The 26059-nt window shown below is 45.0% G+C and overlaps 1 protein-coding gene across 2 annotated transcripts in view; it reads right to left on the reverse strand.

The window, feature by feature from the left end:
- Positions 1-10614, reverse strand: part of rasef2 (RAS and EF-hand domain containing 2) — an 82555-nt gene extending 71941 nt beyond the window's left edge. Inside the window, exon 1 of one of the 2 annotated variants that reach the window (XR_015753736.1) lies at positions 10040-10614. Coding sequence is in view for 1 of the 2 variants with exons in the window: in XM_043677575.2 (XP_043533510.1) it covers positions 10040-10359 (320 nt within the window). In the remaining variant the exon portion in view is untranslated. The remainder of the gene's footprint in view (positions 1-10039) is intronic. The other variant, XM_043677575.2, reaches the window with a different exon arrangement.
- Positions 10615-26059: the final 15445 nt, after the last annotated feature.

Below are 26059 nucleotides of genomic sequence, written 5' to 3' on the forward strand. Positions count from 1 at the left end.
GCCTCTGGAAACGTGGCAGCTACAGAGAGGTAATGACAGGCTTGAGGGGCATTCCTTTTGGGTTGGACTGAGGGAGAAAGAATATTTACTCCCAAGGTCCTCTACTGTCGGACCCCAATACTCCAAAAAGCAGCACCCCACCTCTGCCAGGTGATTGGACAGCACCAGAGTTCAGAGAGTGACAACGTCCCTTCCCTCTTCCAGAAAGGATCTGGAAGACCAGTCACCATGATGGTTATGACTGTGTTCTTTTATTTCCCATTGTCCTTCAAGGTCTCAGCTTCCTTTGTAATTTGATACATTAAAACAAACATTGTGCAGCAAATGGATCTCACAGGGTTGTGACATTACAAAGGGCTTTTAGTGTCAGCCCAAAGTCAATGGGTTACTCTATTGCCCCTGGATCAAAGTGGGTTCATAAGGTGTTGCAAGCCATTAGGAAAGCTAATGGACCGACATCGCAACAGGTTTGGAGTGTAGGAGAAGTGAAATCTTGCTTCATTTACAACGGAACTAGGTTTGACAACACCTGGAGTACAGTGTGCAGTTTTGACGTTCTTACTTCCAGAAAGAGATAATTACCATAAAACAAAAGGTGTACTAGACTTGTTCCTAGGATGGCGAAACTATCCTACAAAGAGAAATTTAGCAAAGCTGGACCTGGACTCTACAGTCTTGAAGATTCAGAGGGGATCTCATCGAAATCTACAATACACTTTAAAGTTTGTCATTTGTATACATGATTTGGATGAGAATATCAAAAGGCATGGTTAGTAAGTTTTCAAGGAGAAAGTGAGGTCTGCAGATGCTGGAGATCAAAGTTGAAACTTTATTGCTGGAACAGCACAGCAGGTCAGGCAGCATCCAGGGAACAGGAGATTCGACGTTTCGGGCACAGGCCCTTCTTCAGGAAACCATTCCTGAAGAAGGGCCTGTGCCCGAAACGTCGAATCTCCTGTTCCCTGGATGCTGCCTGACCTGCTGTGCTGTTCCAGCAATAAAGTTTCAACTAGTAAGTTTTCAGCAACACCAAAACTGTTGACATAGTAGAAGAGAGTTCTCTAAGACTGCAAAGGGATCTTGATCAAATGGATCAGTGTGTGAAAATGGCAGATGGAATTCAATCTGGACAAATACGAGGTATTGCATTTTGGTACAACAAACAGGGGCAGGACTTATACAATAAATGGTAGGGCCTTGGGTAGTGTTATAGAACAGAGGGATCCAGGGGCTCAGGTACATAATTCATTGACATTTGGACATAAAGACATCTAGCACACTTGCCTTCATTGCTCAGTCCTTTGAGTATAGGAGTTGGGAAGTCATCTTAAGGTTGTACAGGACATTGGTGAGACCTCTCCTGGAGTACTGTGTACAGTTCTGGTCACCCAGTTATACAAAGGATATTATTAAGCTGGAAAGCAGTCAGAAGAGATTTACCAGGATATTTCTGGGTATGGAAAGTTTGTGTTGTATAGAAAGGCTGGATCTTTTTTCACTGGAGTGTGGGAAGTTGACAGGTGACCTTATAGGAGTTTCGAAAATCATGCGGTGTATACATAGAGTTAGTGGGAGCTGTCTTTTCCCTAGGACGGGACATTTCAAGACTAGGCGGTACATTTTTAAGGTGAGAGGAGAAAGATTTAAAAAACGCATGGGGGCAATTTTTGTTTAAACACAGAGTGGTTCATGTGTGGAATTAACTTCCTAAGGAAGTGGTGGAGGCAGGTACAATTACAACATTTAAAAGACATTTGGATAAGGACATGAATAGGAAAGGTTTAAAGGGATATAGGCCAGGAGCAGGCAGTTTAGTTTGGGATTATGTTTGATATGGACGAGTTGTACTGAAGGATCTGTTTCTGTGCTGTATGACTCTATGACTTTATGATTATGACAGACAGGGTCGATGCAGGTAAGATGTCTCCCCTGGTTGGGAAATCTAGGACTGAGGGTACCAGGTAAAAATAAGGGAGACACCATTGATGATGGAGACTAAGAAAAATTCTTTTTACTCAAAAGGTGGTGAAACTGGAATTCAGAGGAAGCTCAGCCTGTCCAAGTAAAGGTTGATAATTTTCATTAACAATAGTGTTTAGAGTTATAGGGATAGCTTTGGTAAAGGACTTTGAAGTGTTCAATCAGGCAAGTGTTCATTATAAATGGAAGAGCTGACTCGATGGCCGGAATGGCCCACACCAACATCTATGTTTATGTCCACTCCAAAGGAGCTGAGCACAAAATTGAGGCTGACCCTCCGCAGCAGTACTGAGGGAGTGCTGCACTATTAAAGCTAGGCCCCACTTGCCTTCCTGAGCGGATGTAGAAGGTTCCATGGCATTATTTTCAAAAAGTGTGTAGGAGTTCTCCTAGTCAATATTTATCTCTCAACCAACATCAACAGAGGCGCAGATAATCTTGTGGGGACCTGGCTTCATGGTGGAATTTGAATTTAATAAAAATAATCTGGAATTAAGAGTCTAAATGATGGCCTTTAATCCAATACAGATTGTCAGAAAAACCCATCTGGTTCACTAATTTACTTTAGGGAAGGGGATTGCCATCCTTACCTGGTCTGGTCTACATGACTCCTGATCCACAGCAATGTGGTTGACTCTTAACCAATTAACATCCAGGGAACAGGAGAATCGACGTTTCGGGCATAAACCCTTCTTCAGGCTTATGCCCGAAACGTCGATTCTCCTGTTCCCTGGATGCTGCCTGACCTGCTGCGCTTTTCCAGCAACACATTTCCAGCTCTGATCTCCAGCATCTGCAGACCTCACTTTCTCCTTTTAACCAATTAATACTTGCTTAGCTAGTGATGCCCTTATCCCGTGAATAACTTTTTAAAAAACTTGTGTGTGCTCCCAACTCAGGAGGTGAGACATTAAAAAGGACTCTGAGAAAGTGAGGACTGCAGATGATGGAGATCAGAGTCAAAAGTGTGGTGCTGGAAAAGTACAGCAGGTCAGGCAGCATCCAAGGAGCAGGAAAATCAACATTTTGGGCATTAGCCCGTCACCATTCCTGATGAAGGTCTTATGCCCGAAACGCCAATTCTCCTGCTCCGCGGATGCTGCCTGACCTGCTGTGCTTTTCCAGCACCACACTCTCGACATTAAAAATGACTCCTGTGTTCCCACCGCACATGCACAGGTACACTTGTAATGCAGTTACAGCAAAGAACAGGAAGAGAATTTGACATTTATGATCTTCCTATATGATTTCTTTTTAGACCACTTGTGCAAGTTACACATTAGATAAGGTGCTGCATTGCATTAATTATTGCAAGCTGTTAAAATATATAAATGCTGAATATAAGGTAATTAAATCCAATTTTTGAATTAATACCCTTTAAGCAATTAAACCTGTTTTTCTCAATTAGCTAACAATGTGGACTTACTAAATGCTTGCCTTTGCCAGCAACTCCCTCAGTCTCGATTCCCCAGCTTGGGGGATATCCTCTCAGTGTCTATCCTACCTAGTGCCGTCAGGACCTTAAGGAATCACAACAATCCAAGTTTTAATCTATGTTTTTGAGATGAAATGAAAAGAAAAAAAAAAAGGACATGCACAAGACTGAATCCTGCTTAAGATGGAAACATTCTCCATCATGACACAAATTCCATTCAGTGCTCTACAAACTATTGTTTATTTAATCTTATAGCCAAGATAGGAGGCCATTTGATCCATTGTGCCTGTACTAGTTCCTTGAAACCAGTGACACAATTATCCCACTTCAAGTTCCCTCTTGCACTATTCCAGAATGTTCCACACTGTCAATAAGCAGACAGCAAACATTGAAGAGAAAAATTAGAGAGAATGTGGGTCCCACACCCTTGATCTCTTCCTCACAACCCTGCAGTTGTTAAGCTGAGGATTTGGAAGGTTAAAATACGAACCAAACACTAAACCATATGAGGCCGAATTGTGTTCCCATATTGGAATGGCATCAGTCAAATTATCAAGTAATGAATAGCCTTTAGAGCTAATCACAACTCTTTATGTATGAAGGTGTTTTTACAATGCAGTTTCGATGCCAGAGGAAACATAGAAAAAGGAGTAGAACTAGGCCACATGGCTCATCATGCTTACTCCATCATTCACTGTGATCACGGCTGACCCTGTATCTCAACACCATACTCCACTGTCTCTCCCATATCCTTAATGACTTTGGTTTCTAGAAAGTGATTTCCTTCTTAAATATATCCAGTGACTTGGCTTACGTGGTAGAGAATTCCACAGGTTCATCACCCTCTGAATGAAAAAAAAACTCATCTCAGTTCTAAATGGCGTATCCTGTATCCTGAGATCATAACCTCTTCAGAATCACAGAAATATTACAGTGCAAAAAGAGGCCATGCGGCCCATTGTGCCTTTACCATTCTATTGTCCAGTACCAACCTCTGACTTTTGCCCACATCCTGCACATCATTACTATCCAAAAATCTATTCAATGCCCTCTTAAAAGCCTCAAGGGAGTATACTTTAGGGGCACTGGACTGGACTAAGCACCATCTCTTTCTGAAGTCAGGCTATATATGCCCTTTCAGTGAATATGAAAGGGTGCTGATGGTTCAGAGTAGCTGCTACATTTTCATTAACCACAAACAAGAGTACTCACAAAAATGGCTGTTGATGCATTCACATGATACAGAAACATGCCATTTACACAACTTGCCATCTCCCACCGCTCAGTAATGGAGGAAGCAAAGCAGTCACAACAAGCAAAAGGAAGACTTCAATTCGATTTTCAGCATCCCAGCAAACGCATCGAATACATCAAGATATCCCTCTGTATATCCCCCTGTATATCGCCCTGTATATCCAACCCCATGAGAACTGAGGGCTGAGATGACACAGTTAATCACATAACCCTTACAGTGCACAAGGAAACGAGTTGGGCCATCCAGTCTGTGCTGGCTTGCCAAATCAACAATCGACAGAGCCAATCCTCCTCCTGCTTTCCGCGAGATTCCACATGGCATTTCTATTACTTAGCGTGTGTTTTCCATTGATTAAGTAGATCTCTTGATCAACCAGAATATTTGATCAACTGGTACACTTCTGGTCCCTCAGGTTCCAGAAGGTTTGCTGTAATTCATTGGCTGGAAGGTACTTTATAATGTCTGGAGGTCATGAAAGATGTTACATTAATGCAAGTCGCCGCTTCTTATGAAAATTTTATCTTAAGCTAGCTCAAACAAAATAAGAAAAGTGGAAAATGACTGTAAAATTATACATTTCAGAAGATTAGATTTTAGATTAGATTATATTACAGTGTGGAAACAGGCCCTTCGGCCCAACAAGTCCACACCGACCCGCCGAAGCGCAACCCACCCATACCCCTACATTTACCCCTATACCTAACACTACGGGCAATTTAGCATGGCCGATTCACCTGACCTGCACATCTTTGGACTGTGGGAGGAAACCGGAGCACCCGGAGGAAACCCACGCAGACACAGGGAGAACGTGCAAACTCCACACAGTCGCCTGAGGCGGGAATTGAATCCAGGTCTCTGGCGCTGTGAGGCAACAGTGCTAACCACTGTGCCACCGTGCCGCCCAGAATCATTATGTTCTGTGCACAAGTCACAAAACATTAGTATGCAGCTACAGTGAGTGTTTAAGAAGGCTCATTGAATACTGGCCTTTATTACAACAGAAGTGAACATGAAAGTGAGGATGTTATGCTTCAGTTATACAGGGCATTACATCCTCCAGCCAGGGTACACACCATTCCTACATCCAGCCTGTCTAGCCCTGACAGTATTTTGTGTATTTCAGTGAGATCCCTTTCATTCTTCTGAACTCTTATAAAAACATCCTGAGGATTCGCACATCCTTCATTTATGACTGTGGTGGTCTGGAAAGATTTGAGAAAATTATCCTGCAATGTCAATAGTAAATGACAGGTTTACTCAACATTGCAGCAATCCGGCCTCACGCGTGAGAGCTGAGTCTAAGCTCAATCTTTTACGGTCAGATAGATACCCAGATAGTGAGGTTCTAAGTGGGACTTTCATACCAGTCAAGAGCATACAAAGTACAAAGCCTCACTGCCAGTAGCTGAATGAAGTACTTTCAAATGATACAGAATGTTGAAAGGGAGCTTGCTTGCCCTTGCACTACTTGCATAACCATGGGATCCTTGCTTAATACCACATGATCTTCAGATCAGATACTTGATTTTCTATCTATCTGTCTGATTTTGATGGGCGCTGCTCATTAACATCAAGAGAAAACGTGGTTTTCAGTGTTGACTCTTTCAAAGGGGCAGCACCAGGCACTTGGGTTCTATTCCACCCTCAGGTGACTGTCCATGTGGAGTTTGCATGTTCTCCCTGTGTCGACATGAGTTTCATCTGGGTGCTCTGGTTTCCTCCCACAATCCAAAGATGTGCAGGCTAGGTAGATTGGCCATGCTACATTGCCCATAGTATGCAGGTGAGGTGGGTTAGGCATGGAAAATGCAGGATTACAGGTATAGGGTGGGTCTGGGTAGGATGCTCTTTGGAGGGTTGGTGTGGACCAGATGGGCTGAATGGCCTGCTTTCACACTGTGGGGATTTTACTGCAGGCTGTTAAACTGGGCTGCTTCAGTCTATTGTAGCGGAGATTATCTGTGTTGGCACGCAGAACGCAGCTAGTATCAGGCAAAGAAAAATATATGGATTGCAAGGCATGTTTGCAAAGGAGCCTGTCCAATTATCTGATATTCACTACACCCGGAGCTCTGAGCCAGAGGAGTTCACATCATCTACCAGGGTTGGTAAAAGTTTTCTAAATTAAGACAGTGAATGAAAGGATGAGATTTCCTGTTCTCCTACCGTTTGTTTTCTCAACTGAATTCATTATTTGTTTGGTACAGCAGAAGTTGGATAATGTTATCAAACGTACTTTGTATCTATGTACAAAGTGCAAAATCCTTAAAACCCCGAGTAGTGATGAAAGGCAATTTAATCCGTGTTTGTGGATAGCAGTGCTGTTTGTACCCTAAGCTTGTATTTAAGACTGTATTTAAAATGTACAATTAACCATCCACTGCGCAGTTTGTTAAAATATTTGATGTAACTACAGAAATATTTAGCAAACTCTTCTACAAAAATTCAGTCTTTTTTTAAAAATCAACCTGCTCAGAGATGTTATGATACACCTCTGGAGCAGGTGGGACTTGAACCCAGTTCTAGCATTGCATTGCACCACAAGATCCTCGCAATAGTTTATTAACCAACAATCTAATTGTAAGAATCTGTATAATTACTTTCTTCATTAGACAAAAGTTAGAGTATTCTTCAAGTTAAATTCCGTTCATCATCTGGTTTCACTTGGTTTGATCCCAACAGATTAAACTAGACAAGGAAACCATGAGTGTGCCCCTTTCTCAATCCTGTTTATTTTCACCTCTCACAAGAGGTTACATGCTTTGTGGGGTTTGGGAAGTGCCTGGACGTGTTACTACAAGAATCAGGAGGGTGGGGGTAAGCCCAGTGGACCACCTTTCATTTCCCATCGGAGATTTGTTTGTCTTGTGTGATCTTGGGATTGCCAGTGTTTGACAGGCTTCATCAGATATGCAATTTGGGGATGTCCAGGATGGCTAAGAAACAGGGAATCTAGCTTTTGTGATGGGAACACACGATCAGATGAAACAGGAGTAGACTCAAGCCTATTCTACCATTTGGTACAACAGAGCTGATCTTGAGCTTCAATTCCACATTCCTGCCCATTCTCCAAATCCCTCAATTGCCAAAGAAAACAAAAAACTGTCTATCCCAGCCCTAAATATGTTCAGCAATAAATCATTCACAATCCTTGCAGGCAGAGGATTACAAAGATTCAAAACCCTTTCGGTGAAGGGGAGTGGACTGAAAGGTGTTTCTGTCAAGAGACAGATTACATGGTAACAATATTCCTCTGCAAGACATGACGAAGTTAACTTGTGAGAAACAAGATTAACTCTTTTTAGCACAATGATTTAAGGTTGCATGTTGGTGGCGGACTGTTCATGAATTAGAACTGGAATTCTGACTGAAAAAAATTGGGAAAGATTTTAGCTATGATTTCTACTCCCACTTTATAAACACACTATCCACAACACTAATTTTTCCATTTAAGCAACTTTAAGGCCAGAGGTAATATAAGAGCAGAATGTACCTTTTAATTGACAGCTGTATCTAATTCTCAAAATGAATCTTCCTGGGGAATCTACAATATGATCAGCTGGGAGTATCAGAATGTATTATTGAAGATGTTTAATTTCTCTGATTCGGAAATGCCGATGTTGGACTGGGGTGTACAAAGTTAAAAATCACACAACACCAAGTTATAGTCCAACAGGTTTAATTGGAAGCACACTAGGTTTCGGAGCGACACTCCTTCATCAGGTAGTAGTGGAGGGCTCAATCCTAACAGAATTTATAGCAAAAATTTACAGTGTGAAGTAACTGAAATTATACATTGAAAAATTGATTGTCGTTAAGCCTTTCATCTGTTAGAATACAGTGATAGTTTCACTTCTTTCATGTGTAAATCACAAAACCTTTATTAAAATTAAAAAGTTGCATTCTCGGGTTAGCTGTTAACAATGGTGATAGCTAGACAATATGTTGAAGGTGTTGGCCCCCTGTGTTCTCTGTCTATGCCATGATGTTTAGATTGATTCTAATCTAAAAAGTGAGATTCTGTGTGTTAGGATTGAGCCCTCCACTACCACCTGATGAAGGGTGAGGGGAGTGAGGGGTGAGGGGGGGAGTGAGGGGTGAGGGGGGGAGTGAGGGGTGAGAGGGGAGGGGGGAGTGGGGAGGGGGGGTGGGAGGGGTGAGGGGAGTGGGGGTGGGAGGGGTGAGGGGAGTGGCACAGGGTGGGGGTGAAGGTGAGGGGGGTGAGGGTGAGGGGGTGAAAGTGAGGGGGTGAAGGTGAGGGTGAGGGGGGTGAGGGGGGTGAGGGGGTGAGGGGGGTGAGGGGGAGGGGGGTGAGGGGGTGAGGGTGTGGGAGGAGTGTGGGGGGAGGAGATGGGGGTGTGGGGGGTGAGGGTGAGGGGAGTGAGGGTGAGGGGAGTGAGGGTGAGGGGAGTGAGGGTGAGGGGGAGGAGGGTGAGGGGAGGAGGGTGAGGGGGAGGAGGGTGAGGGGGAGGAGGGTGAGGGGGAGGAGGGTGAGGGGGAGGGGGAGGGGGGGTAAGGTGAGGGGTGACGGTGGGGGGGTGACGGTGGGGGGGGGTGACGGTGGGGGGGGGGTGACGGTGGGGGGGGGGGTGACGGGGGGGGTGACGGTGGGGGGGGGGGGTGACGGTGGGGGGGGGTGACGGTGGGGGGGGTGACGGTGGGGGGGGTGACGGTGGGGGGGGGGCAGTGGGGGGAGGGACAGTGGGGGGGGGACAGTGGGGGGGGAGACAGTGGGGGGGGAGACAGTGGGGGGGGAGACAGTGGGGGGGGGAGACAGTGGGGGGGGGAGACAGTGGGGGGGGGAGACAGTGGGGGGGGGAGACAGTGGGGGGGGGACAGTGGGGGGGGACAGTCGGGGGGGACAGGTGTGAGGATGTGAGGGGGGTGAGGGTGAGGGGGGGTGAGGGTGAGGGGGGTGAGGGTTGAGGGTGAGGGGGTGGGGGGTTGAGGGTGAGGATGTGGGGGTGAGGGGGTGAGGAGGGTGAGGGTGAGTGTGAAGGGGTGAGGGTGAAGGGGTGAGGGTGAAGGGGTGAGTGTGAAGGGGTGAGGGTGAAGGGGTGAGGGTGAAGGGGTGAGGGTGAAGGGGTGAGGGTGAGGAGGGTGAGGAGGGTGAGGAGGGTGAGGGTGAGGGGGTGAGGGTGAGGGGGTGAGGGTGAGGGGGGTGACGGTGGGGGTTGACGGTTGGGGGGGGTGACAGGTGTGAGGATGTGAGGGGGGTGAAGGTGAGGGGGTGAGGGTGAGGGTGAGGGGGGGTGAGGGTGAGGGGTTGGGGGTGAGAGTGAGGGGTTGGGGGTGAGGGTGAGGGGACTGAGGGGGGTGAGGGTGAGGGGGTGAGGGTGAGGGGGTGAGTGAAGAGCTTTGTGATGTACCTGCGGAGATAGTGCAGCCCAGCCCCGAAGCGATCCTCAAACTCGTCCCGGGCCAGTCTCTGGTTTCCCTCGGAGCTGATGGAGGAGAGGTCGAGGACGGCGGAGACCTCCTGGAAGCCGGCGGTGAAGTCGCTGAAGTTGATGGAGCCGTCACTGTCCACGTCCAGCTTCTGGAAGAGGGGCTCAATCTGCGAACGGGACAGCCCCAGCTCCCGGCAAACGCCGGAGAAATCCTCAAACTCGATCAGCCCCGAGCGGTTCAGGTCACACGCCGAGAAAAGTCTCCTTAGATCGGGCCGGGTCATTGCCCCTGGCTCCATCCGGCAGCAGCAGCTCCCGACACAATCTGCTCAGTGTGCCCGGGTTCAGGCTCCTGTCGCCGGCCCCACGCTCCAAGTGGACACCGCTCCCCTCTCTCTGTCTCAGGAGACAGTCTATGAGTAATGCTGGTTATACAGGACGAGCTACAATCACTCACCTTTCAATAGGCGTTTTCCAGCAACCGGGATCATTCTGTGCACCAACCCCCTGCCACCTGCAAATTAACAAACCCCTGGCCTCTCCAACTCGCTGCTCACTTTACTGCTCACATCTTTAAAGTCTTTGTGGGTTGCAAACACTTCCTGTGAGGTCCTATTTCCTGCTCCTACTCCCTAGATCAGATTCCACCCTATTCCGTCAATCAGATGGAGCAATGTCGCAAGAAAGTGCTGAGATTTTTCAAGTTTTAAATTTCTACAAGAACATAAGGACCACTCCACAGACCTGAGGAATTCTAGCCTGGCTCTGGTGGTGCAACACTGTTGGCAATACAGTACTGTCTTTTTTTAATGTTTATATTCAGAGATAAAAATCACACAACACCAGGTTATAGTCAAACAGGTTTATTTGGAAGCACTAGCTTTCAGAGCGCTGCTCCTTCATCAGGTGGTTGTGGCAGAGATGCTTTTAAGCATCATTGAATAGATTCTGCTCCACCACCAAGTCACTTGTGTTAGTTTTCCTTTATCCTCTACCACTATTTTACAAGGATGTTGCCAAGATTCGAGGGTTTGAGCTATTCAGAGAGGCTGAGTAGACTGGGGGTATTTTCCTGGAGCGTCAGAGGCTGAGGGGTGACCTTACAGAGTTTTATGAAATCATGAAGGGTATGGATAGGATACCCCTGGGGTGGGGGAGTCCAAAACTGCAGGGCATAGGGTGAGAGGGGAAAGATTTACAAAGGATCTAAGGACTAACATTTTCACACAGAGGGTGGTGTGTGTATGGTATGAGCTGCTTGAGGAATTAGTGAGCCTGATACAATTACAACATTTAAGAGACATCTGGATGGGTCCATGAATAGGAAAGGTTGAGGTGGATATGGGCCAAATAGGACTAGATTAGATTAGGATATCTAGTCAGCACAGACGTGTTTGACTGAAGAGTTTGTTTCCGTGCTGTACATCTCTATGACGAGGGTGGTGAATTTATGGAATTAACTGCCAAAGGAAGTGGTAGATGCGGGCACAGTCAGGACAATTAAAAGGCATTTGGACATGTGCATGAATAGGAAAGGTTTAGAGGGATATGGGCCAAATACACACAAATGGGACTAGTTTAGTTTGGGAAACCTGGTCAGCATGGATGAGTTGGACCGAAGGGTCTGTTTCCATGCTGTATTACTCGATGACTGTATCACTTGTATTTCTGAATCAATTATCCATGTTCATCCAAAGCCAGTCAGAGGCAGCGCAATGACCCCAAAAGTGAGGGAAAGGTAGAGAGAGGGGGACAGCATTGAGTTGGAGGGGGAGATATTGCACTGCACCCCTCATCATGCCCATCTCTCTCTTTAAATACGATGAGAGTGTTAGTGGACCATTACTGCCTTCTCCCTAAGAACATCTGACCACAGGCGTAGACACTGGAGAGGGTGCTGCCTCTTTGGGATGTTAAACTTCTGGAGTTGACTTCTCTGGTAGATCTCAACGATCCTACAGCGATATTTTGAAGAAGAGCAGGACGAGGTATAAGAAATAGCAGCAGCAGGAGGCCATCCTGCCCATCATGTCTGCTCCACCATTAAATAAGGTCACAGCTGATCTGATAATCCTCAACTCCACTTATCTGCCTTTTTCTCATACCCTTGATTCCCTTACAGTTTAAAAATCTCACTGAATAAGCTTATCAATCCAACCTCTACGGACCTCTGTCATACCAATTCACTGTCCTCTGAGAGTAGAAATTCCTCCTCATCTCTGTCTTAAATGAGTGACCCCTTATTTTGACATTATGTTCTCTGGTCCCAGACTCTTTCAAAAGGGCAATAACCTTGCCACATCTCCCCTAAACATCTTGTATGATGCAATAAGGTGTTCTTTCATTCTTCTGAACATCAATGAGCACAGGCCCGATCTACTCAACCTCTCCTGATAAGATAGTTCCTCCATACCTGGTGTCAGCCTTCTTTGGACTGCTTCCAATGCCAGTATATCTTTCAATGGAATTGAAGGGAGCCAAAACTGTTCATGGTATTCCATCTGTAGTCTTGACTATCACTTTGTACAGTTTTAGTGAGATCTCCCTATTTTGATGCTCCATTTATAGGGTGGCATGGTGGCTCAGTGGTTAGCACTGCAGTCTCACAGTGCCAGGGACCTGGGTTTGAATCCAGCCTCAGACAACTGACGTGTGGAGTTTACACATTCTCCGTGTGTGTGTGGGTTTCTGCCAGGTGCTCTAGTTTCCTCCCACAGTCTAAAGATGAGCCAGTCAGGTGGATTGGCCATGCTAAATTGCCCATAGTGGCAGGTGGATTAGTTAGAGGGAAATGGGTCTGGGTGGGTTACTGTGTGGACTGGTGGGGCAGAATGGCCTGTTTACACACTGTAGGGAATCTAATCTAATCATTCCTTTTGAAATAAAGGGCAACATTCCATTTGCCTTCTCTATTACCCGCTGAACATGTATACTAGCTTTTTGTGACTTATACAAAAGGATTCTGGATTAGTGGTGCTGGAAAAGCACAGCAGTTCAGGCAGCATCCGAGGAGCAGTAAAATCGACGTTTCAGGCAAAAGCCCTTCATCAGGAATACAGGCAGATCTCTCCACCCTTCAGGCACTCTGCCTGTATTCCTGATGAAGGGCTTTTGCCCGAAACGTCGATTTTACTGCTCCTCGGATGCTGCGTGAACTGCTGTGCTTTTCCAGCACCACTCTACTCCAGAATTTGGTTTCCAGCATCTGCAGTCATTGGTTTTACCCTTATACAAAAGGATGCCCAAATCCCTGTAGCCTGCAGTTTTCTGCAAATGTCTTTTAAGCATTGTATTTGTCCCCATATCTACCACTTCATCAGGAAATTGATTCCACGCGTGAACCACCCTCAGTGAAAACAATTTGTCCCTCATGTCTTTTTTAAATTTCTCTTCTCTCATCTTAAAAATATGCCCTCTGGTCTTGAAGTCCCCCATCCTAGGGAAAAGACTCCTACCATTAACTCTATCTATAGCCCTCATGATTTTATAAAACCTCTATACGGTCACCTCTTAAATTCCTACGCTCCAGTGAAAAAAGTACCAGACCATCCAGCCTTTCTTTATAACTCAAACCTTCCATACCTGGCAACATCCTGGTAAATCTCTTCTGAACCTTCTCCAGTTTAATAATATCCTTTGTACAACTGGGCAACCAGAACTAGCCACAGTATTCCCGAAGAGGCTTCACCAATGTCCTGTACAACCTTAACATGAATTCCCAACCTCTATACACAAAGGACAGAGCAATTAAGGCAAGCGTACTAAATGCCTTTTAACCACACTGTCTATTTGAGGTGCAAACCTCAAAGAATTATGTACCTGAACCCCTTGTGTCCCTCTGTTCTACAGCACTATCCAAGGCCCTATTATTAATTGTATAACCCCTACCCTTATTTGTTGTACCAAAATGCAATACCTTGCATTTATCCAGATTGAACTCCATCTGCCATTTTTCAGCCCGTTGGCCCATTTGATCAAGATCCTTTTGTAATCTTAGAAAACCTTCTTCAACTGTCCACCATGCCACCAATATTGAACTCCCCTATACTTCCTGCCAAGTGCATACCCTCACATTTTCCCACATTATACTGCCTCTAAAGTTTTTGCACATTCACTTAATCTGAGACAAACAAAAAAACTGCAGATGCTGGAGTCTAAAGTAGACAAGCAGGAAGCTGGAAGTACCCAACAAGCCAGGCAGGATCAGGAGGTGGAGAAGTCAACATTTCAGGTATAACCCTTCTTTATATTATCCTCACCACTTCTATTTTCATAAAAAAAAACTCTATCCAACTCCAGACCTGGATGCAGTACCCAGTCTTCTCTGTGGTTCTACAGATATGTAATAACGGGAGAAAGTGAGGACCGCAGATGCTGGAGATCAGAGTCGAGAGTGTGGTGCTGGAAAAGCACAGCAGGTCAGGCAGCAACCAAGGAGCAGGAGAATCAATGTTTTGGACATTAGCCCTTCATCAGGAATGAGGCTTGTGGGCCAGGGAGCTGAGGGATAAATGGGAGGGGGTTGGGGTTGGGGGGGAAAGGTAGCTGGGAATACGATAGGTGGAAGAAGGTGAAGGAGAAGGTGATAGGTTGGAGAATTTGAGGTCGGGGTGAAAGGTGTTGGTGAAGTTGAACTGTTCAACCTCCTTGTGGGAGCACGAGGTGGTGCTGATAGAGTCATCAATGTAGCAGAGGAAAAGGTGGGGAATAATGTCGGTGTAGCTGCAGAAGATTGACTGTTCCACGTACTCAACAAAGAGGCAGGCATAGCTGGGTCCCATGTGGGTGCCCATGGCTACCCCTCTGGTTTGGAGGAAGAGGAAGGATTGGAAGGAGAAGTTGTTAAGGGTGAGGACCAGTTCAGTCAGGTCAATGAGAGTGTTGGTGGAAAGGTACTGGTTGGCGTGAGAGGAAGAGACAGACAGCTTGGAGGCCTTCATCATGGAAGAGGTTTGATGTCCATGGAGTATTGGGGTTCAGAGAAATGAAAATCTTGGAGGAGGTGAAGGGCATGGGTGGTTTCCTGAATGTAGGTAGAGAGCTCCTGGTCTAAGGGGGACAGGAAGGTGTCAAGGTATGCAGAGATGAGTTGAGTGGGACAGGAGCAGGCTGAAGCAATGGGTCAGCTGGGGAAATCAGGTTCGTGAATCTTTGGTAGGAGGTAGAATCGGGCAATGCAGTGTTCACGGACAATGAGGTTGGAGGCTGTGGATGGGAGATCCCCAGAGATGATGAGGTTGTGGATGTTCTGGGAGATGATGGTTTGGTGACTGTCTGTGTGGAGTTTGCACATTCTCGCGTGTCTGTGTGGGTTTCTCCAGGTGCTCCAGCTTCCTCCCAAAGTCCAAAGATGCGTGAGTTAGATGGATTGGCCATGTTAAATTGCCCCATAGTATCCAGGATGTGCAGGTTAGGTGGACTAGCCATAGTAAATGCAGGGTTAAAGGGATATGGTGGGGTTGGGAGGACAGTAGGAGGAGGTGTCTGCGGGTTGGCGCCTGGCTTCAGTGTTGTAGAGTTCAGTGCGTCAAACCACTGCTGCCTCCCCCCCCCATCTATGGATTTGATGGTGAGGTTGGGGTTGCAGCAGAGGGAGTGGAGGGCTGCGCATTGTGAGGGTGAGAGGTTGGAGTGGGTGAGAGAGGTGCACAGGTTGAGGCAGTCGATGTCACGGCAGCAGTTTGAAATGAAGAGGTTAAGGCCGGTAACAGGCCCACACAGGGCATCCAGGTGGATGGGATGTGTTGGAGGCGGGAGAAGGAATTTGAGGTCAGGGCGAAAGGTGTTGGTGAAGTTGATGAACTGCTCAACCTCCTCATGGGAGCACGAGGTAGTGCCGATACAGACATCGATGTAGCAGAGGAACAGGTCGGGGGTGGTGCCGGTGTAACTGATATGTAATAATGATCTAGGAATTGAGCAGGTTGTGTCTAAAACACTGTGTGGTCATGTGGACAGTAATAACATCAGAGTGGAACTAGTAGATTTCCACCTCAATAGCGGTCATCGTGATCTTCATGATGCAAAGGTTTGACTATAATCTGGTGTCTATAAAACTGCCTGATTCAAATACCAAAACCTGTAATAAGAAGGAAATTGAGCCTCATTATGTAAATAGAACCACAATTACTATGTTAGGTAATAATTAGCTTGACCCTACGCTATGCGCACAACAGCAAGTTTCATGGCCAACAGAATTGAAGAGGCCAGCTAATCATTGAATCCTACAGTGTGGAAGTGGGCCTTTCAGCCCATCAAATCCACACCAACCCACTGAAGTGTCCCACCCCACCATTTCCTTTTAACCCTGCATTTACTATGGCTAGTCCACCTAACCTGCACATCCCTGGATACTATGGGGCAATTTAACATGGCCAATCCATCTAACTCACACATCTTTGGACTTTGGGAGGAAGCCGGAGCACCCAGAGGAAACCCACACAGACACGCGAGAATGTGTAAACTCCACACAGACAGTCACCCAGGGGTGGAATCAAATCCAGGGAACTCTCTTCTCTCCACGCTTAGGAAACTACCTTGCTGCTTTATGCCTTGGCCTGATCATCAGGCTTCAATCTCGAGAGCTGCTTTGTGACCCCACCATTCATCTGCAGGATTTAAGTGAGGGCATACCTCAAAATAGTCAGGTATTCTCATCACCGCCAGAATGTTCGATGTGCCAGCAACTGATCTCATTCACTGTAGTAGAAATGGATTGGTTTATGTAACATTGTGAATGCAGCCGTCTCTAAAGGGAACTGGCAATATTTTTCAGATAAACTGATTTGTAGTTGTTTCAGGGCTGTGTGTGCACACTGAAACTTTTAAAACCCTTGAAGCTATTTATGGAACTTTTGAAATAATTTTGTTTTTAATTGCTGTCAAATCTTTGTCAATCATCTAAACCGCTACCATGGATAAAACAAAAATTAGACTTAGCAATAAAAGGAAGTTGTATAACTCTTCAGCACATACTGAAGTGTTTTTCACAGTCCATGAACTATTTTTAAAAGAGCAGCTCCTGTTGTTAAGTAAAGGAAATACAGGAACTAGTTTTGCACACCGGAGAACCACAAACAGTGAGTGAGATAAATGAAGTGGAGGTGTTTGCTGAGAGGGTGTAAGGTGAATTCTAGTTCAATAGTGCTGATATGGTCTTTTATGATCATGTGCCCCAGGAACTGGACAATATTTAGACTTGAGCTGATAAGAAGTAAATAACATTCCTGCCTCACAAGTGCCAGGCATTGACCAACTCCAACAAGAGAGGGAGTTGAACTGCTTATTCTTTCCCTTCAACTGCATACCATCAATGGATATCCTATCAACAAGATCAAATCCAGATAAATCCTCGGTCAAGTGGTTCATATTTCTAAATTAAGTTGTCCCCCTCATTTAATATTGCTAACATGAACCTAACATACAGCAGTTGGGGGAACTTGATGTGTGTAAACAGGCTGCTGTGTTTGCCAAATTACAAGTGGCTACTGTTAGGAAGTTGAATGAGTGTATGTTCACTTTAAAATAGAGAGTGTTTAATTTTGAAATAAACCTAAGGTGTAGGCCTAGCTGACTGAATGGAAAGGCTGGGAGATGGGTTGTTCCAAAATAGATACATGTAATAATTGGCTGTTAATTGGATACCTGAGTTTTGGTTGCAGGTTTGAAAACAATTCAAATTTAAACAATTAGTTTAAGTTGTGCCCTGGATACTAAAACCCAATCGAGTTTGAATTTATTGTTTTGACAGCAATGGACCAATGATAGGGAATGATGTTGGGGGCGTATAAAACCAGGGCAAGTTGAAAATTTGGTCAGAGCAACTGCCGGAGAGCTAACTGCCCATCGAAACTCTTGATCTCAAAGCAGTTAGAAGACACTTTCAAATAAAGGTACCTTTCCCTGTAAAACATACTCACAGTAAAAAGAAAGAAGATGACCTAGGGAGGTCAGCAGACAAAAGATTGAAGACAGCGGAGAAGACAGAGACTGTGTGGACTTGAGATTAAGTTAATCTAATGTTTAATACGTATGTTATTGGAACAGCATGTTAATAGGATTGTGTTCAGTTAGGGGAAAGAGTGTTGGTTTGTTAATTGTTTTGTTTAGTGTTCACAATTAGAATCAGGAAAATAAATAGTTGTTTTTCTTTAAAGAGTGGAAATTAGGAGTTCTCTGTCACTCAGTCACATTTCAACAGATTATGAGGCGAGCTTTTCTGGGAGTTTGGTTTTAATTATCAGAGGCGTTCGACTCCCCCTGTGTCATAACAGCTACACTCTGAGACAACATCATTGGCTGTGAATCACTTTGTGATGTCCTGCATCTTCAAAAGAAGCATATGGTGATATTTTAGTTGGTACGTTAAACTACATCAAGCATGTGAGACCTTAGGAATCAGATCTCCAAAGACATTATCACATGATCCACATATCTTTGCACACTAATTCCGTATAAGATAGTTCAGAATCTAATTTAATAAATATGCTTATGCTTTCACCTTTGTGCTCTGAGGTACATTCCGTCTTGACCAAACAACATCTTAATTTTAAAAGTTTTGTCCTTATTTTCGAATCTCTCACCTCTCCTCATGTCTGTATTCTCCGCCAACCAGCCAACTCTCTCTCCTCCAGTTATGACATTTGTGTATGTCTGATGTTAGTTGCTCCATTGCTGGCAGTTACACATTCAGTTGCTGAGGACCCATGCTTTAGAATTCCCTCCTTCCACCTCTCTATCTCACCTACCTCCTTTAAGGCAACACTGTTTAATGCTTACTTCTTTACCCAAGCCTTTGATTAACTAAGCAAATATCTCCTTCAATGCCCCGCTATCACATTTTATTCTAAAAGGTTCTTGACCACTAGATGTCTAACCACAAACAAATACAGAAATTGCTGGAAAAGCTCAGCAGATCTGGCAACAAACGTGGAGAGAAATCAGAGTTAACGTTTCAGGTAAAGTGACCCTTCCTCAGAACTCTGAGTTCTGAGGAAAGGCCACTCAACCCCAAACGTTAACTCTGGTTTCTCGCCAGAGATGCTGCCAGACCTGCTGAGTCTTTCCAGCAATTTCCATATTTGTTTCTGATTCTCAGCATCCACAGTCCTTTTGGTTTTTATTTAGATTTCTAACCGCCTCCAGGAACTCATTTACAGCAGCCCTCTGCTTCAGAAATCACATGAGCAGCATCTAAAGAGTGCTGCACCAAGTAACAAGGTACCTGTCAAATCTCAGAACTCAACAGGCACTGACACCTCGGATGAACTCTTTGCCAATGCCACTACTTGAAAGGGCAAGTATTAGTCTGGATGCATGACATAATTGTGAGACATCATTGAGCTGCAAGGAACATTGATGTAATAGCTCTCTCCAGGTTGAAACTCTCTATTTCGTATTCCAATGTGCTTAGAATATTTGTAGTACATTCATTCAACCAAACTTGTCAACTCCCTCAGACCTTGTAAACTATTTTATTCACCTTTGTGACATTTTTCTGAGTCACTAACTTTGTGTAAGTTATTGTCTGCAGTTTGTAAATTGAAGATGAGATTGTCATCACTAAAGTGAAACATAAACGAATGTGCAATATAATCTACCCTAATTGCTTGAGCATAGTTACTGTCATTATGGACCATATACCCATTCGTAATTGATCTTATGTGATACTGATGTGTTGATGGGCTGCGCTAACCAGGGAGTGGATTCTCAGGCAAGTAACGATTGACGTTTGAGCAAATTTTCATATTCTGCCTTCACTTTGCTCATTTAAATTAATACCTACGACCAGCAATGAAATTCTTCCCAGAAACAAACCGTGATCGATACAATACACGATGAGGTATTGAAAATAAGTTACCTCATTAAAAATAAGATACCTCATTAAAACTTTGAGTTTTACATGAAAAGTAAGAAAATATTTGCAGTTGCCACAAGTCGGGATTCTGGATTCATTTTTTCACAGCATGGATTTTTTAAAAGGTGCTTTGAAGGAAATGTCTAGTTTCATGACTTACTTTTTAAACATTGGGTTACTACTGTAAGTTAATTTACAATGTCTATAATTTAGAGGCTCTTTACTATACAGTGCAAAGAAAGAAATAACTTGCATTTGTATTCATCTTTAACAACATTAGGACTCTTAAAACCCTTCACTCAATAAAGTTTTTAAAATTGAAGTTGTACAATTGTGCTAAATATCAGCTATCAAATTTAAGCTTCCATCACCTGATTATGGCTTATGGATTAACCTGGTTTTAAAAAGGATAAATATTGACCTAAAAGTAGTCGCTTCTATCACACTGACCACAGAATGGGGCCAGTCCAGAAGAACAATGCTGAATAAATGAAACTATCTCCACTACGTTATCATTTTATTTAAAGAATTTGAAATCAGACAACTAAGTCAGCATCAAGAATTCACATTCCGTGCACAATAATGCCTCTTCTTCCTCAGGTGGCTCAAGAAATTCCGTATGTTTATAAGGACCCTCACCAACCTCTACAGATACACCATAGAAAGCACACTGTCTGGGTGTATAACGACTTGGTATGGCAACTGCTCTGTCCAGGACCTAAGAAACTACAGGAGGTTGTGTGCACAGCCCAGACCATCACAGAAGCCAACCTCCTATCCATGGACTCAATTTACACTCCTCATTACCACGGAAAGGCTGCCAACATCATCAAAGACTCCTATCACCCTGATAATACTGTCTTCCAGCTTCTTCCATCAGGCAGAAGATACAGAATCTTGAATACATATACCAATAGCTTCAATACAGCTTCTTCCCCGCTGTTATCAGATTGCTGAATAGACCTCTCTAACTTCAAATAATATCGATCTTGCTAATGTTGATCTTGCCTAGTGCATAGACTGTGCGTCATAACCGAAATGCCTTTGTCTAAGTCTTTTTCACCCTATGACCTGTATGTTCTTGCTTACTATGATTTGCTGGCACTGCTCATAAACAAAGCTTTTCACTGTACTTAGGTGCACCTGACAATAAATAAATGAAATCAAATCAAATGTTTTAATTCATGGTTGTATGATAATTTCATTTTGTCAGAGGAACCATTCTCCTCTGCCAGTCAGCTAGCTTGGGAATATAATGGAACCATACTTGGGTATATACAAATAAATCATATTTCAGTAGCTGCTTTTGAGCAGCATAATAGAGAGAAGAAATGATGTCTTCTTCAGTTTGACTCTTTTGCTTATGTTTGGATCAAAACTGTAATGAGGTCAGAAGCAAAACCCAAATTGAGCATCAGGGAACTAGTTATCCCCCTGGAATTGCTGCTCATTGACACTGTCTGATTGCTTTGCTAATGATTGGAAATAAACTAATCAGATAGTAATTGGCTTGGTTGGATTTTTCCCAATTTTGTACACAGAACTGCCATGACCACAGATCATAGTTCTAAATCACCTACAGACACATTGAACTTTAATTACAATGTTTTTTGTTTAAAGGCATCCAGCCACAAAATTCTGTGAGTGTCTGGGGAGAAAGCCTGGAAGGTCACCCCTGACAAGGTGCAGAGGAAGCTTCAAAAGGGTGAAGTAAAATGGAGAAAATAAATGACAAACTAAACACCAATCTCCAGTCAGCCTGTGAATGTGATGGAGAAAAGACAGAAGTGTAGGTGAGAGGAATGCTTTGTGTCTTCCCTGTTCAAGAGCACACAAGAACAGGATTCAGCTAAACTCTGTGTGTGCTGGTGGAAGGAAATGTGCCAGTGAGCTGAGGTGCTCATGTCTGTCAGTGGACTGAGATATTTATGTGTAATAGCCTGTGCTCAAGTCTTAATGTGCTGTGAAAGTTGAGGAACCACCCACTGGTCACCTCTGCATTGCAGGTAAATAGCTCGTACCGTGAGTGCTAGAAGCCAGCTAGCCAACAGCCAGTGTCAAAAGGAAGCAGAAAGAAAGGATTTCTAATTAACCTGCAAAGCCAAGAATCCTAAAGCTGAGTGTTCAACTATCAACATCCCACTATCTACTTTTCAAAAACAACTCTCTTTATAAAGACTGTTTCTTATATCTTTTAATACTTATCTGTTTTTGATGCACTGCTGCCTCACAGCACCAGGGATCCAGGTTCGATTCCAGCCTCGGGCGTCTGTCTGTGTGGAGTTTGCACATTCTCCCCGTGTCTGTTTGGGTTCCTCTGGGTGCTCTGGTTTCCTTTCACAGTCCAAAGATGTCCAGGTTAGGATGGATTGGCAATGCTAAATTGCCCATAGTGTCCAGGGATGTGCAGGCTAGGTAGATTACCATGGGAAATTCCAGGTTATATGTTGATCCTGGGTGGGATGCTCTTCAGAGGGTCGGTCTAGACTTGATGGGCTGAATGACCTGCTTCCACACTGTAGGGAATGTATGATTCTATGAAATGAGAAGTATGTGTATTATGTTGTTATTCCTTCCTGCAACGAATAAACTCACCTTTTGTTAACTCGATAAGAGACTGGTGCAGTTGGCTTCTTTTATAACAGAAATCCATTTGCTCTAGGAGAAAGGTAGCCAGAAGGGAAGGATCCTTTGTAAATGAATCTTTTTGTAACTAACCAAGGAAGCAGATGAATAAAGAAGGGGAGCCAGTTCATCCCTCTTCACCTGGGTGCTTAACAATTTCAGATTTCCCTTCTGGAACCAAAATAACATGAGGAGGCTTACCCAGGGTGTGGTAGTAACAAGGGAACACCAAGGCAATTTTCCATATTGTTCGATAGAAGCTAAAGTTGAACTGTACTGAACAGCTTGGCTAGTTTTTGAAGCCCAAGTTATCTACAATTGCCAGAATGTTTTCAGTTCCCATAGACTCTGCAGTATCCAATGTCTAGCTGCTTCTTGATCTCATGTGGAGTGAATTGAATTGGTCAAAAACTGGCATCTGTGATGCTGAGGACTTCAAGAGGAGACTCAGATGAATCATTCACTCAACATTTCTGACTGAAGACGGATACAAAAGCTTCAGACTTGTCCTTTGCCTTTGGGCTCCCACATTATTGACAATGGAGATATCCATGTTAGTTGTTTAATTGTCCACCACCATTCATGGCTGAATGTGGCACAAGTGATGAGCTTAGATCTGATCTATAGGTTGTAGGATTGCTTCGTCCTGTCTGTTGTTTGGCACACAATAGCCCTCTGTTATAGCTTCAAAAGGTCAACACCCCATTTTTAAGTATACTTGGTGCTGTTCCATTTGCCTTGTTCATTGAAACAGGATTGATCTCCTGGCTTGCTGGATAGTGTCTTTGGATTTTTTTACATCAATGTGTGAGGACTTCAGAATTACTTCTCATCCAAAGTCCCTGCATTGCCTCAGTATCACAGTGAGGCACTGATGGTTTGGATAGGCATGTTCTTTATAGGAACAAGCTTTCTCCTTCCTCCCCTCCAGACTATTACTGCCCACATCCATGCCCTGATCATGCAAATGAGCCTAGTATTTTAATTTGAAGTTGGTTGCTGACACAAGTGAAAACAGCTCCCATTGCGTTTGCCCCAGTGGAAGCAGCTGAGGAGAATTTCAGATAAAATGTTATGTCCATTTGTAGTTTGCAGCTCCCAGACTTTGCACTGATCCATGATCCATGGGACTAGAAATTCAAAGATGGCTCACTCCAGTGTAATTACTGAGCACCAGCAATCACAACTTGCATTTGTCATGCCTTTTGCATCGTGAGAGACATGAAAACTGTAGATGCTGAAATCCAAATTAGACAGGCAGGAGGCTGGAAGAACACAGGAAGCCAGGCAGCATCAGGAGGTGGAGAAGTCGATTTTTTGGGTGTAACCCTTCTTCAGGACTCGGGGTGGGTGTAAGGGGAGTTGCAGATAAAGGGAATGGTGGGGCAGGGTGATGAAGTGAGGATAGGTGAAGGCAGGAAGAGGGTACAACCTGGTTGGTCAATGGGTGGAATGAACCTGGTTGGTGACAGGGAGGAGTGGAAGGAAAGGGAGGCGCTGGGTAGGGAGTCAGGGGATGGGAAGGGAGGTTATTTGAAATTGGAGCACTCAATGTTGAGTCCTCCGGGCTGTAGGCTGCCCAGGCGAAAGATGAGGTGATGTTCCTCCAACTTTCAATTTGGTTTGTTGTGGCAATGGAGGAGGCCAAGGCTGGTCAGATCGGAAAGGGCGTGGGAAGGGGAATTGAAATGGGTGGTGACTGGGAGCTCCGGTTGACCTCCGCAGGCTCGGTGAAATGATCCCTGAGTTTACATTTGGTCTCCTCGATGTAGAGAAGATCACATCAGGAGCACCTGATGCAGTACACTAGGTTGGAAGAGAGGCAGGGGAACCTCTGTCTCACCTGGAAGGACTGTTTGGGGTCCTGGATGGAGGTGAGGAGGGTGATGTGCCGGCAGGTTTTGGATCTTTTCCAGTTGCAGGGGAAGGTACCTGGGGGTTCAGGGAGGACTTGGGAGGGGAGAGTGGCGCAAACCAAAGACTGTCAAAGGGAACATTACTTGCGGAAGGCAGAGATGGGTGGGGAGGGGAAGATGTTTCTTGGTGGTGTGGTCTAGTTGGAATTGGCAGAAGTGTTTAAGGATGATGCATTGGATGCAGAGACTTATTAGATTAGATTAGATTACTTTACAGTGTGGAAACAGGCCCTTCGGCCCAACAAGTCCACACCGACCCGCCGAAGCGCAAACCACCCATACCCCTACATTTACCCCTTACCTAACACTACGGACAATTTAGCATGGCCAATTCACCTGACCTGCACATCTTTGGACTGTGGGAGGAAACCGGAGCACCCGGAGGAAACCCACGCAGACACGGGGAGAATGTGCAAACTCCACACAGTCAGTCGCCTGAGGCGGGAATTGAACCTGGGTCTCTGGCGCTGTGAGGCAGCAGTGCTAACCACTGTGCCACCGTGCCGTGAGGTGGTAGGTAAGGGCAAGGGGGGCTCTATCTTTATTGAGTTGGGGGTGTTAAGAGCAGTGGAACAGGAAATAGAGGTAGTGCAGTGGAGGGCTGTCTGTATGAGGAAAAAAACATTGTTCAAAATAAGTGGATATCTGGAGAGGAACGTCTGCTTGTCTGAGCAGATGTGGCAGAGGCAGAGGAATTGGGAGAATGGGATGGAGTTCTTGCAGGATACTAGGTGAGAGGAGGTGTAGTCCAGGTTGTTATGGGAGTCTGTGGGTTTGTAGTAAACTATGAGAAAGTGAGGACTACAGATGCTGGAGATCAGAGTTGAGAGTGTGGTGCTGGAAAAGCACAGCTGGTCAGGCAGCATCCAAGGAGCAGGATAATCAATGTTTCGGGCATAAGCCCTTCATTAGTTTCCTGATGAAGGGCTTATGCCCGAAACGTCGATTCTCCTGCTCCTCAGATGCTGCCTGATCGGCTGTGCTTTTCCATCTTGGGTTTGTAGTAAATGTCCATCTGGAGACTGTCACCGAAATGAAAATGGAGAGGTCAAGAAAGGGGAAGGGGGGCAGATCCAAGATGGCGGTGACTCAGTAAGTCTGAGTCTGTAGTGCTCTGCCCAAGACTCAGACAAAGTGGGCTGCCTGCCTCCACCACACCTGCCAAATCATTTAAAATAACTTTTATTTCATACAGTGAGTCATTTTGCACCAAACGTGAGTAGTTTGGTGCTTTGTTAAAATGACTAAGGGAAAGAATGCCCGCAGTTCTCAATAGGCAGGAACCTCTCCCCCACCCTCCCCAGCTGCAGCAGAGGCGTCCACAGCCGCCCCGGGGGACTTACCTACGGGTGGCGAGCCTTGTTGCAGTGATTTCCAAGCTTGAAGAGAAGATCAACGTCTTCATAGAGGAGTCCAGAAGCAGATGGAAATCGTTGTCGGTCGCGCTGCGAAAGCACGACCGAGACATAGAAAAAAATTGAACATCGAGTCGGAGGGGCGGAGCTAAAGGCTGTGATCTCTGAGGCTGCTGCAGAATCAGCCGTGGATCGGGTCCGGACTCTCGAACAGCGAGTCCGGGCCTTAGAAGATCACATCGACAAC

This window comes from Chiloscyllium plagiosum, unplaced genomic scaffold (assembly GCF_037043375.1).
Source record: "Chiloscyllium plagiosum isolate Xiang-an unplaced genomic scaffold, Cpla_swu_hap1 HiC_scaffold_39, whole genome shotgun sequence".
In the NCBI taxonomy this organism is placed as follows: domain Eukaryota; kingdom Metazoa; phylum Chordata; class Chondrichthyes; order Orectolobiformes; family Hemiscylliidae; genus Chiloscyllium; species Chiloscyllium plagiosum.